Source organism: Urocampus carinirostris, chromosome 12, assembly GCF_059441175.1.
Source record: "Urocampus carinirostris isolate Australia breed hairy pipefish chromosome 12, RoL_Ucar_1.0, whole genome shotgun sequence".
Taxonomy (NCBI): domain Eukaryota; kingdom Metazoa; phylum Chordata; class Actinopteri; order Syngnathiformes; family Syngnathidae; genus Urocampus; species Urocampus carinirostris.
Genome location: NC_142360.1, coordinates 41,068,369 through 41,086,513, shown reverse-complemented (window position 1 = coordinate 41,086,513; position 18,145 = coordinate 41,068,369). Strand labels below are relative to the sequence as shown.

The 18,145-nt window shown below is 41.4% G+C and overlaps 1 protein-coding gene across 1 annotated transcript in view; it reads left to right on the top strand.

The window, feature by feature from the left end:
- The window catches only part of atf6 (activating transcription factor 6), a 67,516-nt gene that overhangs the window by 14,480 nt on the left and 34,891 nt on the right, over positions 1 to 18,145 (top strand). The window contains exons 8-9 of the mRNA XM_088349124.1: positions 10,428 to 10,613; positions 12,175 to 12,266. Of these exons, the coding sequence (XP_088205250.1) occupies positions 10,428 to 10,613; positions 12,175 to 12,266 (278 nt within the window). The remainder of the gene's footprint in view (positions 1 to 10,427; positions 10,614 to 12,174; positions 12,267 to 18,145) is intronic.

Here is an 18,145-nt window from a genome sequence, read left to right as displayed (position 1 = left end):
ATTACTTTTTTAAAGTAACCCGCCCAACACTGATGCTTCGAGACTGGTTATGATTATAGTGCAATATTTTTGAATGAAAAAAAATAGTGCATTGAAAAAAGTTGCAAAAACAATACCCCAAATAAATTGCAAGGTTTGTATTCTACATTTATATGATTGATCATGTGTTTTTGCTTATTATTCACATCCTTATTGTTTTTTTAAACGCCGTTTTCATACACACTGTCCCTTTTAAACAAAAATGTATGACTACTGCATTGCCATGGACAGGGTTCGTACGGGTGCTTGAAATCCAGGAAAATGCTTGAATTTTAATGTTGTGTTTTCAAGTGCTGGGTAAAGTGCTTGAAAATGCTTGCCTCGTTTCTCGGCAGACTGACGTGACAAACCTCGCATTAAACGAATCAAAATCTAAATACTACAAAACAAAAGTACTCTTTGATGTCTCGCTGATTTTAGTATTTCCAAAGGTTCTTTTATAGTATATCTGTGACATTTTTGTAGTATTACTTTAGTTGTACTTTTTTAGTATTTATTGTCTGAATATTCCTTTAGCAGTATTTTTGTAGTACTTCTGTCATAGTATTCATTTAGCAGGACTTTTGTATTATAGTATGACTCTAGTATTTCTGTAGAAGTGTTTTGAAGTAGGGGTCTTGTGCACACCCAGCACATTCCATTTGAACAACTCCGCCTTGCCGCATTTTCAGAACAATGGTGACAAGATGGGTCGTTGAGTCGTTAGTTTGTAATATCGCAGCCTTTTGGCTGTCCGCTGGTCATTCTGGTGGGGTAAGAAAATTCCTGGGACATTTCGTTTTCACGGTCCTGGAAAGTGCTTGAATTTGGTTCTTAAAATGGTGTACGAACCCCGTGTTAAGACTCTTTGGCCTTGGTGGTTCTGCTCACATTGATTTACGCTGAAGCAGTGACATGTACATCCTCCATAGTGTTGCTATTTAAACAGCATCTACAAATCTTGTCCCGCCTGTCGGGTTTGTTTGCCTTTGTTACACAAGGCTACCGTGTTTTTTCGGGCTCGGGTCCATAGAGTCGCTATTGGCCATGTGCCGCGCTCGTCTGACCTTCTTGATGATTTGAAAAATGTTCTCACAGCTCTCCATGTCGCCAAGAATCTTAAATGAAGCGTTTCCCCGGAGAGCTGTTTGTGTCCTATTCAGAAGAAGCAATTATTGGGATAGCGAATGTTGTGGTTTTTGAGAAATGGAGGAATAATGACTTCAGGAAAGGCTTGGTCTTTGGATGGATTTTTTTCTTGGCAAGGGTAAAAGCGAAGGCTGGATGGAAAAGGCTGGATAGGTCATCAGCAAGGGGTGTCCAACTCATTTTTGCCAGGGGCCAAATGCTAAAACAAAAAACCTCATAGGGGCCAGACTAGTAGCTTAAAGAGAAAGTGTGGGGGAAAAAGAGAGGGTAGTGTTGGAATTAAACTATCAAAATGTAGCGTTTACCAAATTGTTCGAATGAGTTATTTGACTCCATTAACCAAACAAAACCTACATTCACTCAACAATTTATGCGCGCTCGTTTCTTGAGAGAGAAATGATCAGGAAAGCCGACATTTCACACGGGGCAGATTTATTTTCCTAACAGAAGAACTCGGTTTACTCAGGAGACGGCCGAAGAAGTGACGACGTTTCAGTCTGTGGGAAGCCTTCTTCTGAAGTCCTTTACTTTTCTCCTATTGGCCATCTTCTCTTCGCATAATGGTGTGCCGACTCCTTCCATGGGCGTGCCAGAGAAGCCCCCTGGGCTTCACAATCTCATCCACGAGCGCCTCGATGTCTGGCTTCCCAAAACAACGTCGCCTCCACGAGTCCTGTTATGAAAATTCTCTTGACAAAATATTATGCATTTCGAACAGCCTGCCCTGCCCACTCAGTGAAAATCTTCATTGCATTATGAGTCAATCATATAAAATCCTTTATAGTCAAATGTATAAAATCCTTTAGTAGCAAGTGAAAGAAAAAGAGGGAAAGAAGAGGCGTAAAAATAAAGGGAAAGAAAAAAAGAATGGCCATGAAAAAGGTGTAGGAACCCTGCTTGCAGATCATATTGTTGAGAATCTTTCAAGCGTGAAAAGAGGCCCGGTGGTGCAACAACACCTCAAAGTCCTTTCCATTGTTAAACTTGTCCCGCCTGCACCAGGTGTTCCTATCTGTTGAAATCTACGTCTGTTTACGTTTGACTGTACCGTGACTCATAGTTGACTTTTATGAACCCGGGTTTTAAAAGGGGCTGCGGATGATGACACGCTTCAGGCAGGTGTTATGCAGGATGAAGCATACGTGACAGCTGTAAACGGCCCTCAGGGGTCGGGGTCCCCGCTATGTCATGCCGCTCCCGCGTAGCCTGGGGGGGATTTGCCCGATCCAGAATAAAACCTGTATTATCAGCCTCCACAAATCTTCCATTGGCAGAGGATTTAGAGGAGACGGCAGCAGTGCGTTAGCTCCTGTGAGTCTTATTTATTTATAGTGTGTTGCATTTTCATCAGTGTTGAATGAATGAAGACTTTATTTCGAATATTAAAATAAAAACAGGACAAAAACAATGACTCAACAACAAAATAATGTGACATAACATATTCAAAAAGGGGTAGTAAGAAGCAGGAGCTTATTTTTCTTACCCTTTTATCTTCCCTATTAAATACACAATGATAACAACAATAGTAATATGAAATGAAATGATGTGCATTTCTATAGCGCTTTTCAAATCAATGACTTCCCAAAGCGCTTTACAATGCGCTCCACATTTCCCAATAGCGGCCTTGCAGCCATGTAAGGCGCTAACTTGCTTATTGAGGGTATTAGGGGTTCAGTGTCTTACCCAAGGACACTTCGACATGTAACACGGACGAGTCGGGATTCGAACTGGGATCCCTTGATCCCAAGACGAGCGCTCTACCTCCTGAGCTACTGGCGCCCATATAATAATAATATGAATAATAACAATAGCACCAATAACACAAAGTTAACTATAGTTGTAAACGCAGTATTTCCAAGACTGAGCAATTCGGATGAAAAAATTGGCCTATGTGTAATGTGTAATGTAAGATCAAACATCAAACATTCCGGTTGTATCCAGCAACTCTGTTTGACCCTCACCCCCCTATATCAACCCCCCCCCCCCCCCCCCTCCTTCATCTCTCTATTCTGCCAGTAATGTTTTTTGTATTTAAATTCAAACACGTGAATAGTTGAATATTGCTAGATCTCGTCTTGTAAATTGTTCCAAAGATTGACTCCGCACACAGACACACACATACTTTTCCTGGTGGTTCTCACCTTTGGGATTTGGAATTTACTGCAGCCCCTTAAGTTATCATTTCCCTCTACCGAATGAATAATTTACGGATGTTTTCTGGCACTGTGTTTTTGTTGACCTTAAAGAACAGTTGTGAAATGAAATCGAACTAAATCATAAAATATGAGTATGATTTCAATATCCTACCCTGTGTATGGTTCTAATTGCACGTTTTTGGAGGATAAAAAGGGGCTGGAGTCAACTTTTGGAATGATTGCCCCAGTGTTGCTTGGTTGGATCCCTTAACCACTAGGGGCACCACTTCCTGCGGTGTGGCTTGGGCAAGTACAGTCTGGTGGCCCCCATCCCTCTCCAGGCCAACAAACAGGGGACCTTTTGCGTGTTTGGCAAACGGCACGTTCCTTTAAAAAAGTAATTCATTCTAGTTACTTGCTACTTCTTTTAAAAAATAACTGAGTTAGTAACTGAGGTACTCTATAGTAAAGGTAACTAATTACCAAGAAAAAATACTATATCCATGACTTAAAATCTTTTTAATAATTGTTGCACCTCACCAGCAACTCATTTATCCTACATTTGAAGTGCAACAACAAGGAAACGATATCGTAAAATGACAATCAACATGTATAGAAACGGCAGCACGGCGGCGCAGTGGTTAGCGCATGTGCGGCACAGTTTTGAGGTCATGAGATCGAACCTCCTGTGTGGAGTTTGTATGTTCTCCCCGTGATTGTGTGGGTTTCCTCCGGGCACTCCGGTTTCCTCCCACATTCTAAAAACATGCATGTCAGGTGAATTGACCGGTCCAAATTGTCCCTAGGTGTGAATGAACCACTGTGTTGTATGTGCCCTCTGATTGGCTGGCAAGCAGTTGCGGGTGTCCCCTGCCCACTGCATGAAGATAGCTGGGATGGGCTCCAGCACCCCCGCGACCCTACTGAGGATAAGCGGTGCAAATAATGGATGGATGGCCGGTCCAAATTGTCCCTAGGTGTGAATGAACGCGCGAATTGTCTGTCCCTGTGTGCCCTGCGACTGGCTGGCAACCAGTTCTTGGTGTCCCCTGCCCACGAAGACAGCTGAGATGGGCTCCAGCACCCCCGCGACCCTACTGAGGATAAGCGGTGCAGATCATGGATGGATGGATGTATATAACACGCACGGAAGGTACCTAAGCACGTGCATACGTGGACACGCACAAAAATCGACCTAAACGTGCATAAAATTGTACATTAAAAACACGAAAATATAGGTAAACAAGCAAACTGTTTGTAAACACACAAGAAACTAAGTAAACGCTAAAACATACTTAAAAAGGCACAAAAAAATGAACACGCACGAAAACAGACGTAAACACGCTCCAAAATGGCGTAGCGCACAGCTTTTGACTGTCAGTCACAGTAACAGTGGAAAAATGACCCCGTTGCTGAAAAAATAAACCCAGAAAACCTTACGTAAACGCAGACGAAAACCTACTTCAAAACGCACGGAGCATACACGACACAGCTGCTTCATCTCGTTAACGCTCTAGCCGTTTTCAAAAGGGGTCATTTAAAGACATTAGGCTTACAGCACAAAAACTTTTGCAACTGTGTATTTTACTTTAGCGATTTTTTTTTAGACATTTTCAAGAGTTGTAGATGTTTGACATCCCTGTGACTATTGTGCACACTTGCGCGTAAGAACGAATCTCGAGTGGCGTTTTGCACGTTTATTTTGGGGCCTCATTTGAATACACTCCAGACATCCCTGTCACCATAACATGAGTTTTTCAGCTATATTAATTTGATTATTTATTCATCACATCATTACTTTGATACTCACATTATTCATTTTAGTTGTTGTTAATGCACATCGTATTTATCCACGTATTTGACCTGCTGAGTATATTCTTTCATATTAGTCTACTTCACTGCAATGGCTTTATCATATCAATTTGAAGACTCAGCAATGTGCAGTACTAATCTTGTACAGGGAATTCCTGTTTTTTGCCAAGAGATGTCAGGTCTGAATTCAGAGTGTCTGTAATGCCGCATGTACAACTTTTTTACTATAAGAAAGGGGCAGAAACATTTTTGCCTGCCTTTTTGGGGGAGCGCACTAGCTCCATCTTTTGTCACCGACCAGGAACGGAGACGGGGTCCAATTGCGTTCGTTTTACTCAGTTTTATTTAGAAGGGTAAAAGGACTCGCATCCGCGATCCGATGATCGTCGGTCACGGGTAGCGGGTAGCCGGAACGCGTGGCACTTCAGTGTCGAGCGAAGGTCGTCGTCGACGGCGAGAAAAAACGGGTCGATGGCCGGGGCGGAGGAGCAAAAAAAGAAACGGGTCCAGAAAAGAGGTCGGCAACGGGAATCGGACAGAGAAAAGGGCAGGATAGAGTCAGGAGTCACTAAAGTTTGCCTACCGTGCAGCGTAGGTTCACAGACGATCCGACGAGTGTTGTCAGGAAGGCGGGGGTTTAAAAAAGAGGAAGCAGCCAATCGGCGTCCGCGGCTCTTGGCGCCAACGGAGCAGACTCGGGTGCCACGCATCAGTAATCAGGACAATATTTCCCTCTGGGTAAAAGTCCCAGACATTTTCTTTTTTCTCCAGGGATGATTAATTGTAAAAATTATTCGACAGATAAAAAGCTGTCTACCATTCACTACTGGGGACAAACAACCAAATATGTGCATATAAGCTGACCTCCCGATTTTAGCAAATCCGGCGAGGATGCGAATATATACGGTAGGGAGAATATCTCCATGAGGAGAAATTTAGCCCCCTCGCACTCACTTTATTGCCGGTGGATCGAGGTTAAGGTAGAAGTATTCTGCAGATTATCTAATGAGTAACGCAGTAACACGCCTTGTAGTTACGACATTTCATACAGTACTTGTTACAGGGACCGGTCCAGGAAAAGGATTGCAACAAAGAACATCCAATGATGCAGGGATGCTTTTTGGCGGATTTTCTTTTTTACATTTTGGTATCTTTTGGAGTCAATGTTTTACACGCTTGGATTCACTGGACACTCCTGTATGTAAGGAGTCCATTTGCAGATCTTAATCATCTTATTACCTGGGGTGTTTTTGGTGAACTATCCCGGCTTTATAGTTTTCTGGTATCTTGTTTTAGACCGATGGTGATGTTTTTTTGTTGAGTACATTTTGAAAGAGTTTGCGCTTTCCAATGATACGTGGAATGACCGATTTCAGTGACTGCTGAGATGTTACACGTCTTTGTTTATCAACCGTCTTGACAGCCCCTTAAGGGGTTAAAGGACAGCTAGAGCAATGTAATCCGCTCGTGGTCAAAATTTGTTTTTATGGTTTTCATGGCACTGCGCATGAACCGTTTTTTTTTTTTTCAAATAGTTTCTTCGCCCCGGTCGGCCTCACTGTGGTGAGGAGGTGACGTTCGGGCCGCTCTCCACTCCCTGCTAAGTGCGTAACTGCGGCGTTCCCAGGCTCGCTATTGTGGCAGGAATCCCAGATCCGAGCCGGGAGACCGAGGGACTTTCTCAGGACGCGCTACGCAAATACGGAGATTCAAATGACTGGATGAGGGACGAGGCCGTTTGTCCTGAGAACTTTGAGGCGTTGCCCCAGGGAAGGTTTTGTGTAGTAGGACGGTGGTTGGCAACCGGTCGTTTGGTCCCCCAACGCGCTCGGAAAGAAAATAAGCTTTCTTTTTTTTTTTGCTTCCATCCTATTTATTCCTGCATACAGAGATTTTTTTTTTTTTTTTTAAATCAAATGAAAATTTTGGTGCGCATCGGCTTTAGGTTTCATAGTAGTATCTCACTGTCATCAAGCATTGATTGACTTTTTTTGTCATGATTACTGCCCCATTGGCGCCAACATCCCTGATCGCGGATTGGTTCCCTGACTCTTTTTAAACCCCCGTCTTCCAAGAGGAAGCTGTCAGACCGTCCGCGAACCTATGCTTTCAGCTCGGCGCAAGCTCTGTACTATCCGAGATTCTCCTGCCCTGTTTTCTCCTGCCTGATACCTGTTGCCGACCTGATTCTGGACCCGTTTCTGCTTTTGTTCCTCCGTCCCGGCCATCGACCGGTTTCCCGCTGCCTACGACGACCCTCGCCCGACACGGAAGTGCCACTTCGGTCCTGCCACCACAATTGGAAACATGAGCAAAGGAAATCGACAAACTTGATATGAATCCTGATCCATTCCATCCTTTTCCTGTTGTCCGTCTTGAAGTTTCCCGGAGGCGGGTCGGTTGATTGGGTGGTCTTTTAGCCGCGCCCACCTCCCTGTTGCACAGCCAATCGCTGTAAGGAATACAACTGCGTCTACAGAATACATAAATATGCCAAAAACGACTGATATTCAATGAATATACTTGCCCCTGACCTATTTGGGACCTGGCGTCTCCAACCGGGACCCCCGTGAGGACAGCAGAAATGCCCGGGGCCCTGTTTCTGAAAATACCCCTCTTTTTCCCTTTTCTTTCTTTCTTTTACTCTCTGGCTTTTTCTTGATTTCACTCAGTCATTCTCTTTATCCTTTTCTCTTTCTTTCTCTTCTCTGTCAAGAACCGGGACAGAAGAACCCAAATGCGTGACGTTTCTCACACATGCTTTTATTTTACGGGACAAGGGGCAATCATGTAGGTAAACACAAAATGCCAGTGATTTGGCGATCGTTGGGCGAAAGAAGAAAGACAAGTCTGGTGTGGAACAACAGAAAGCAAGAGACCAACGAGATCGATACCAGTTAAACGAGACGATACTGTACAGATGATGTCGATACCAGACAGAACAGGATTGAAAGGATTGATAACCAGATAAAGGAGACTGGAGACAGATAACAGACAGGACGAGAATGATGGGCACGATACCAGTCACTGGAGACCGAAAGCAAAACAGGACGAAACAGACGGGATCGATACCGGGCAGGATACACAAACGGGATACCGGACGGAGTCAAAACCCACGTCTTGCAGGGCAGAGGTTCGTTGACGGACTGACAAAGGAAGAGTGAGAGCACTGAGCTCGCTCTCTGGGGCAAAGCCGCTTCATAGGACAATTCCATACTAACTAATGCCAACAATAACACAATATATTTTGTCCGTTAAGCTTTCCTCCAACCAAAAACGCCATCAAAACTCATACTTGTCATGAACCGGAACAGGATCAAATGTGTGACGTTTCTCACACAGGCCTTTTATTTTACGGGAAATGGGGAGTCATGCACGTGAGGCAGCAGTCTGGCGTGGAATGACAGGATTGATATCGAAACAGGATATCAAAAATAAACAGGACAAACTAGATGGGAACAAAAACTGGAGAGAATAATAAACAGGACAAAAATAGACAGGAACAGTACCGGACAGGAAATGCGGACAGAGTCAAAACCCACGTCTTGCGGGGCAGAGGTTCGTTGACGGACTGACAAAGGGTGAGTGAGAGCACTGAGCTTAAATAGAAGGGAAGCCAATCTGTCAACGAGCCGCAGCTGGCTCCACACGGGCGGGGCCAATTGGGCGCCATGGCAACCGTGACATTCTCTTTATTTCACTCTTTGTTTTTCTTTTTCTCTCTTTTTCTTTTTTCTATCCTTTTTCTTTGTTTTCCTTTTTTCTACTTGCAATAACGATTTTGGTAATAACAGTAACGTTGAGAACCGCCGGTTTAGAGCTTTCATGCGGGACTCTTTTGAGTCTGAAACATACTTTGAGTTTAGCATCACGACCTGGACGTCCTTTCTCAGAGATGTTTACGTATCTCGAACGGAAAATCATTTCTCGAAAGACGGACCGGCTCCATAAACACATTCTTCCTGGAAGCATTTTTCACTTGCGCTTCGAGATAAGAGTATTTTGGGTGTCGCAGATTTTCATCATTTATTTTGTGCCAAACGGGAATGCAACCTTGGCCTTCATTGTATTCCTTCCAGCTCCTCTTTCCTTTGACCGGCGCTCCGATTTCTTGCCTTTCACGCTAGCTTTCTGGGGCGGGAGATACTGTACTGGGAATTATGGTATCGATCGGACTAAATACTAGGATTCTTACGGGTGCTTGACATTTTTGAAAATGCTGGAATTTACTGTTGGGTTTTCAAGGTCAGGAAAACGCTTAAATTTGGTGTGACGTGCGTAAAATGTTTGAAATTGTTGTCATTGTCGTGTCTCTTAAATGAAGAAAACATTTAAAAAGTGCATAAAAATGGCGCCAATGGTGGCCCCAGTCCTCATTATCGAGATTTCATGTGTTACTGCCCCCTGCTGTCGCTTCCAAGAGTTCCGGTTTTGGCTCGGTTTACTGACATCACCTCCGTTTTTTTAGTTTTTGGGGGGGATATTTTATCAATAATAATGAAACATTATACACTAAATGATTTCGTAAGTAGTCATTTCATGTTTTGCAGGGACAGTATTCATAGATCTACAAAAACATTGTAAAATTCAAAAGAATTTAAGCTTTCTACACACTGAACATATTTGAAGACAAACAACAACACCAAAAATGCAAAACAATGAAATAAAAAACAAATAATAAAGTCAACTCTTCAGTGCTGTAAATTAAAACTAATTGACTATATAAAATTCTGATTCAACCAATTTTCACACAGATCCTTTAAAAAAACACGCAAAAAGTATCAATTAAAATAAGTAGAACAAAAAGCCAAAGAAGAGCAATTTCTAAGATTGAATGCACTTTGCTTTGGAGCAATGAAAATAATTCAAGTAAGTCTAAATTTGGATCCTTTTTCTGCTTTTGATACGTACACAAGTGTGACGTATTGAAGCTGCGCGTGGATTGTTAAAGCAAAATGGCAGAATTCAATTCTGACCCCTGTTATAACTCTTTGACTAATGCTTTCATTGCGTGAAACGTAATTTTCCAATTCAGTTTTGTTTCATACATATATATCACACATAGTTTTGGTCAAAGCCCTGTACTGCTTTTCTCAACAGAGGGCAAAAAACTACAAAAGAATAAAGAAAAAATATGTGTATAGTTAGCTCTGATGCCAATGAACATTTTGAGTGGTCGAAGGAAAAAATATTTAGAAATAAGTTAGTTATCACACTTAAAATACGACTACAATTTTTGTAAAATTCGGGTGCGTTCTATATATTTTTTGCTACCATAAGGGTTAATATTGTGTTTTTTTTGTCTGTCCTCAGTCCAAATTCTCCCAGAGGCAGCAACGCATGATAAAGAACCGCGAGTCTGCGTCCTTGTCCCGGAAAAAGAAGAAAGAGTATCTGCTGTCGCTGGAAGCGCGCCTGAAGGTGGCGCTGTCTGAAAATGCCGCGCTCAAAAGTGAAAACGGCAACCTCAAAAAGCAACTGGAGGGCCTGATCAATGAGGTGAGCATCCACAAATGCCGAAGAACTTGATATCGGCGCTAGAAAGTTCTTCGGTTACTTAATATCGCGTATCAAATGTTCCGGTTAAAGGAGGACCGTGATTGGCTGATCCCTGAGCCCAGGGCAAATTTGATATTAAGCTACAAAATGGCCGCCACTTGAGAGAGTAATCCTTTTCATGTTCTACAAGAACTGTCATGAGAAAAAAAATCAATAATTCGATAAATCAGGGTTGTCAAACTCATTTTAGCTTGGTGGCCACATGAAGTCAGACGAGGAAAAGGCATTAAAACTGTGCCTTGGCTGCAGGGTTGGGGATTTTTGGAGGCTCACAGGGATATAAGATTTGCTTAATGATTATTGAGGGTTGTCTTCCCTCAAAATGTTTTCCCTTTACTAAGATTGAATCTCTTGTCGTGTTTTTTTTTTTTTTACTGTAAATAGATAGATGGATAGATACTTTCTTCATCCGGGTAGTATCCTTGTGTTGAAAAATAAAATGTTAAAATAAAAGATATAGAATACAAAAATACTCAATATAACGTGTTGATATAGAGTATTTAAATAGTGCTACGGAAAAAAGACACTGTCATAAAAATAGGGTCATATGCAAACGTGGGTGTGGGGTTTCATGTGGGCTTTTACTCCCCCGGGTGAAGTTAAAGAGCCTCATGGCATGAGGAAGAAATGATCTCCTCAGTCTGTCTGTGTATTAGTAAATAAAAACGCAAAACAATATAATTCATTTCCACGACTGTTTATTTAACTCTGGGAAAACTGGAAAAAGACACAGTATACAAACACTAGTTTAAATAATTTATTTCATGATGAAAATATGTTTCTGCTTTTAATTTGTATTGTATTAAAATGTTTACCTGAATATTGGAACTTCATTGGTAGACTTCATAACGACTACAGAAAGGAGCTAAAGTGTCTTTAAAATTCTGCTGACACCCAGGTGTCATCTGTTTTCATTTTTAGCACGTCAGGGAATTTTGTTTCAAGTCCAATAAAATCAGGGTTGATTTCCTCAATGTTTTCTGCTCGAATAATGCTAATAAACAAATACAGCGACAGTGGGTGCTTTGCAAGTGGCACCTGGATTTGGCAAAATCCAGTGGCCATATTTCAAACTATGTCATTTTCTGTAGCTCATTTTTCTCGTGCGCTTCTCTCGGCATGGTCTGGCGGGCCACATTTAACCTACGGGGCAGGAGTTTGAAGCGTGTGCGATATATTGTTAGGAAATCATTTGTTTTTTGGGGGGATCCCTCGGTCCCATTGAACATACAGTAAATTCATAATCCCAAAGGTGAGAACAACCAGGAAAAGTATGTGCGTGTCTGTGTGCGGAGTCAAACTCTCAAACATTCGTTTATTCATACATGGCGCCATTCGAATAACCCCAACCCTTAAAATACAGTCAACAAATGAATGGAGAACTGCTCTACTTTCCGTCACCGGGAAAAAGTCCCCAACGTCATCACGTAATAACATCATACGCAACTTGGACATGATGTTTGAATTAAAAACTGGTCCTTGTTTTATATCTCTCTTGCAGAATTCCGTGCTTAAGGCGACAGCTCCCAAGAGACGAGCCGCGTGCCTCGCCGCCGTCCTGCTCTTCCTCGTGCTTAACGTCGGACCAATAAGGTAATATCGGCATAGACGTCTCTTTTTATTTTGAAGGAAAAAGTGTTTAGCACTCGCCATAGAAGCCACGTGACGGCTTGTCTTGACTTGAGGTTCTTGAGTTTTTCCTAGCCCTCGTGTGCCTTTTGAGACTCTTTTTGATTAAGGGCTATACAAATAAAACTGACTTGACTTGACTCGTGTAGGTTTTAGATCAGGGGATGGTGTCATAATAGTCTGTGGTCTGTGCAGCCCTTTGAGACTCCTTGTGATTAAGGGCCAAACAAATAAACAGGACTTGACTTGCAGTTTTTGAGGTTGTCCTTGCCCTCATATAGGTTTTAGATCAGGGGATGCTGTCATAATAGTCTGTGCAGCCCTTTGAGACTCTTTGTGATAAAGGGCCTCACAGATTAACATGACTTGACTTGACATGTTGAGGTTTTTGAGTTTTCCCTTGCCCTCGTGTAGGTTTTAGATCAGGGGATGCTGTCATAATAGTCTGTAGTTTGCAATAATCTGTGGTCTGTGCAGCCCTCTGAGACTCTTTGTGATTAAGGGCTAAACTAATAAACAGGACTTGACATGTTTTTGAGTTTTTCCTTGCCCTCATATAGGTTTTAGATCAGGGGATGCTGTCATAATAGTCTGTGCAGCCCTTTGAGACTCTTTGTGATAAAGGGCCTCACAGATTAACATGACTTGACTTGACATGTTGAGGTTTTTGAGTTTTCCCTTGCCCTCATTGCCCTCATGTAGGTTTTAGATCAGGGGATGGTGTCATAATAGTCTGTGGTTTGCAATAATCTGTGGTCTGTGCAGCGCTCTGACACTCTTTGTGATTAAGGGCCAAACAAATAAACAGGACTTGACAGGTTTTTGAGTTTTTCCTTGCCCTCATGTAGGTTTTAGATCAGGGGATGGTGTAATAATAGTCTGCGCAGCCCTTTGAGACTCTTTGTGATTAAGGGCCTCACAAATAAACATAACTTGACTTGACATGTTGAGGTTTTTGAGTTTTCCCTTGCCCTCGTGTAGGTTTTAGATCAGGGGATGGTGTCATAATAGTCTGTGGTTTGCAATAATCTGTGGTCTGTGCAGCGCTCTGACACTCTTTGTGATTAAGGGCCAAACAAATAAACAGGACTTGACAGGTTTTTGAGTTTTTCCTTGCCCTCATGTAGGTTTTAGATCAGGGGATACTGTCATAATAGTCTGTGCAGCCCTTTGAGAGACTTTGTGATTAAGGGCCTCACAAATTAACTTGACTTGCCAGGAGGAAACCGACGGGAATCGGATGATTCACTGCGCGACTCCTGCCTGTCATGTCTCCCGTTATTCAAAGCGTAATTGAAAACAGCGCAGACTGCTTCCTTTTGATTCGCTCTGTTGGCTGAAACCAAAAGTATTTGACAGTATTTTTTTTTAATGGGTTTGCTAAACGACTTTGACGTGATGACAGTGAAGGAGTCGATGCAGACAATGTGTTGCACGGAATTCAGGAACGGTCAAATTTAGGAGACCGATGTTCTTTTGTAGTCATCGTCGCCATAGTTCTTCTGATCCGCAGTGTTCACCGGACCTGGTGACTAATCGGCGAAGGAACCTTTAAACACTTTTGAGCGCTTTTATCGGGATCAATGTTCCCTGTCATTTTCCTTACGGGTCTGAGCGTTCACACAAAGTCGGTGAGCAGCGCTTGAAACCACAGTGAGCAACGGCAATCCCAAGTGTGGCAAGATCATTCATTATCAAACATGAATAGAATAGAATAGAATAGAATATGCCTTTATTGTCATTGTTACAACATGGGATATGCTGTGACAACGAAATTGGACGACTCCAGTTCCACATTTACAGTGAGGATAAGGAAACAAAGAGATAAAGGAACAAAGAACTAACTGTCTTTGTTGTAAAAACTTGACATTTTGCTGAGTTTCCGGCAATGCAATAACATTTTCACTTTTGAATGAATTGACTCATGTACTATTGCAAAGGTTGTACGGCCTACAAACGTCGTTTCTTCTTACAATTCTTTCACAAGATATCCATTTCTTTTTATTTCCTCACATATTTTGTCGCATAATATTAACATTTTGGGGGGCTTATTGAGTCAGTTGCACAATACACAACTGAATTTAATCACATTTTTTAGTGGAAGTACAATATTGGCAACAAGATTGACTTGATATCATTGGAAATTATTTGAATGCAACACACACTTTTTCTTCTTTTTTCTGTGTTTTTTTTCTACTTTTTTTCAAATTCCTTTAAAAAAAATCTCATTGTGTTTATTTTTTCCGAGCTGTTACTTTTTTCTTTTTGTTCTCTATTTACTTTTTTCCTACGTTTCTTTCTTTGCTTTCTGGCTTTTTCTAAATGTTTCCTTTTTTTTCTCTTCCTTTTGTTTCTTTTTTTCTCAGCTATTCACTACTTTTTCATGTTGGTATTTTTTTCTTTTTTGTTCTATTCCCCCCTTCCTTTAAGTCATTTCGTGCATCATTTTACATCATATTTGGTCATGTTGGGATGAAAGAAGCAAAAACGACCCGGAGAGCCGTTTAGGACCCGAAAGAGCTGAGCCGAAGAAGCCGGTTCCCCGACAAACTCTATTAACTTGACTCAACTTGGTTGTCCTTCGACTCGACTTCAAAATACCGCTTTTAGGACACAACGTCGGGGGAACCTGTGTATTTTCACCTTCCTGCACTGTAACTTTGACTTGAGTCGCTTCTTAATGAGTCATTTTGAGCCCTGATTCTTGTGCGCCGGTTCGATTTTCTCGTGCGCAGAGAATGTGCCAGAGCAGTGCGCAATTGCGCACGCGCGGAGCTTAGAGGGAACACTGGTCGGGATGTAAACATTTTCTCGGTTTGAGCGTTAAAACAAAACATGTCCTGCTTGACAAGCGACAATTCCCGCCATTCTTTTTCCTCTCCGCTTTTACGAAGACGACTCATATCAAAGAGCCCCGTTCGGCCCCAAATGCCGGGATTCTGTATTCCAACGATAACAACCGACGATCCGATGTCATGATGGAAAAATGTTGATTTTCTCCCGGGGAGGACGTCCCCCGCGAGTCGGATTTGTTGACTTTGATAAGACTTGCCCTGTGCTCGGAATGTGCGCCGCCTCCGCTATTTAGCTTTGCGGCGGTGACATGTGAAAAATCACCCTGTTTTGTTGCTTTTTTGGGGAGCTCAGCTGTTTCCTTAAAGGGACAGTGTGTCATAGGAAAACAGAAAACAAAAGGAAAAAAACGGTGAATGAAAGGGAAAAGAAAAAAGCAAGAACAAGGCGGAAAAGGTTGAGAAAACAAGATGAAAAATAGAAGGAAAAGAGCAAAAAACAAGAAGGAATAAGAAAAGAAAATTAGGAAAAGAAATATTCTTTTTCCTTTTGAAAAAAAAGAGTAAGGGTAGAATAAAAAGATCCCTCTAATTGATATATTCTCAATACTAATTTATTATGCACAAAATGAATTGATATCTAATATCTAATATTCTCTAAAAAAATACAAAGTATATATTCATGATATAATGATAATTCAGTTTATATTATAGATGTCGAAGTGTCCTTGGGCAGGACACTGAATCCCTAATGCCCCCAATAAGCAGGTAGGCGCCTTGCATGGTTGACTCCCTATTGGTGAGTGTGTGTGTGTGTGAATGGGTAAGTGTGAAGCACATTGTAAAGCGCTTTGGGAAGTCTTCATTGACTTGAAAAGCGCTATATGAATGCAGACCATTTACCATTTAATATTTAGTGCCTCCTAGTGGTGCAAATATTGGGCAAAAACACATGAACGATTATATCATGCCTAGCATTCAAATCGATGTTATTTTTTATTTAAAAAAAAAAATAGGATGAGAAATTATATTTCTTTTAGACTGTGGAAGTTTGTCCCGCATCTGCCGCCACGCTGCGCCGTGTATGACAGTGCCATCTGGTGGTCAAATATGAAACATTGCTGCTTTAATGGTGTGGCCCGTAATTTAATGTTAGCTTCTTGCTGAATTCATCCATCAATGCAGCCTCTGTCAAGCACCTTTTGTTGCGTGTGCGAGTATGTGAATTTCTTATGCGCTCAAATTACATTTTCTTTTCATCTTTTTGGTGGTTTGGGCTGGACTGTATTTGAAATAACCCTTTTCTTACTTTCACTATATTCAAGTTACATTAAAAGAAAACCGCGAGCACGAGCATTAAATCCATCGTAATGCACTCTGTGTGCCCAGCACAGCGATGATAAACATAAGAATATGGCTGATAGGCGTGTACGGGTGCTTGAAATCTTTAAAAATGCTTGAACTCTGGGTGAAGTACTTGAAAATGCTTGACATTGTCGGCATTGCCAAGTTTCTTGGCAGTGTGATTCTATAGACCATGCAATAAATGAAGATAAAAAATGCGGGAAAATGACGCTGCTATGCCTGCGCTGGTGGCTTGTCATGATGTAATGTCATGTAAATCTGCATTTCTCTAGCGCTTTTCAAGTCAATGAAGACCTCCCAAAGCGCTTTACAATGTGCTTGACATTTTCCTTTTTACACACTTACTCACCGATAGCAGCGTCAGCCATTACCCACCTGAAGCCTTGTTTGTCGCAGGGGTTACGTTACAAAAACCTAATTTGGCATATATGTGTACATATTAAACCACAATGTTATTGACACGATCCTGCACCCATGTTGTTTTTTGTGGCTCTCTCTATTGTTCTCCTACCTTTATTAGTATATTCATTCCCCTTGGTTCCTTGCTAGTTCCTTGTCTTCTTTGTCACGTTCCAAGCATCCTTGTCTCAGCTAAATGTCACTAAATCTTTTTAGTTCAAACAAATAGAAATCATATGCTTCCTCTGAAAAGTCTTAAGTCTAATTCCTGATTGTGAAATGGTCACTACTGGACACCCTATAAGAGTTTAATTTTGAGTTATTTTCCCTAGCTCAAAAGGTCTAGTAATATATAAAAAAATGTCAATATAATGGCGTTGCCCCCTGCAAGTCCCACCCAAGAGGACAACTCTATTTAGAAAACCCGACTTTTTTGGCACAGGTCACTGAGAAAAGCTGGCTCCCAAACAGCTCCTCAGACCTTTTTTTTTTTTAATAGTGAAAATTCTTATATGTGCTTAAATAAACTCTTTTTTTTCATCTTTTTGGGGGTTCGGGTTGGACTATACTAACCCCTTTATGTTTTTTTGACATTTTCGACATACTAACCCATTTGTTTTTTTGACATTTTTGATATATTAACCCCTTTGTGTTTTTTCGACATACTAACTAACCCCCTTGTGTTTTTTTTCGACGTACTAACCCCTTTGTTTTTTCGACATTTTAGACATACTAACCCCTTTGTGTTTTTCCGGCATTTTCGACATGCTAACTAACCCCTTTGTGTTTTTGACATTTTTGACATACTAACCTCCTTATAACCTTATCCTCCTTGGTATAACCTTATCCTCCTTGTCTTATAACCTTATCTTCTCTGTTCCTTTATCTTCTTGGGTTTTTTACCTCACTGTGAATGTGTGAAACTGGAGTGTCATGCCCAATTTGGTTGTCACAATATGTTAACCCATTTTGTAACACTGACAATAAAGGTATATTCTATTCTTCTTCTATTCTTTGTTTTTTCGCCAATTTCGACATACTAACCTCTTTGTGTTTTTTGACATTTTTTATATGCTAACCCCTTTGTGTTTTTGTGACATTTTCGACATACTTACTGTTTTTTTAAGCCCTTTTCCTACTGAAATCAATGTCCGCCCCAAATAAACCCTTCGGTAATGTGCTCCTAAAAGTAAGATTAAAGGCCGATAGGCGCAGTTGAAAAAATAAAACAAGGCTGTTCAAAATCAGTTGGGCATCAGATACTTCATCGAGCAAATATTGTAAACT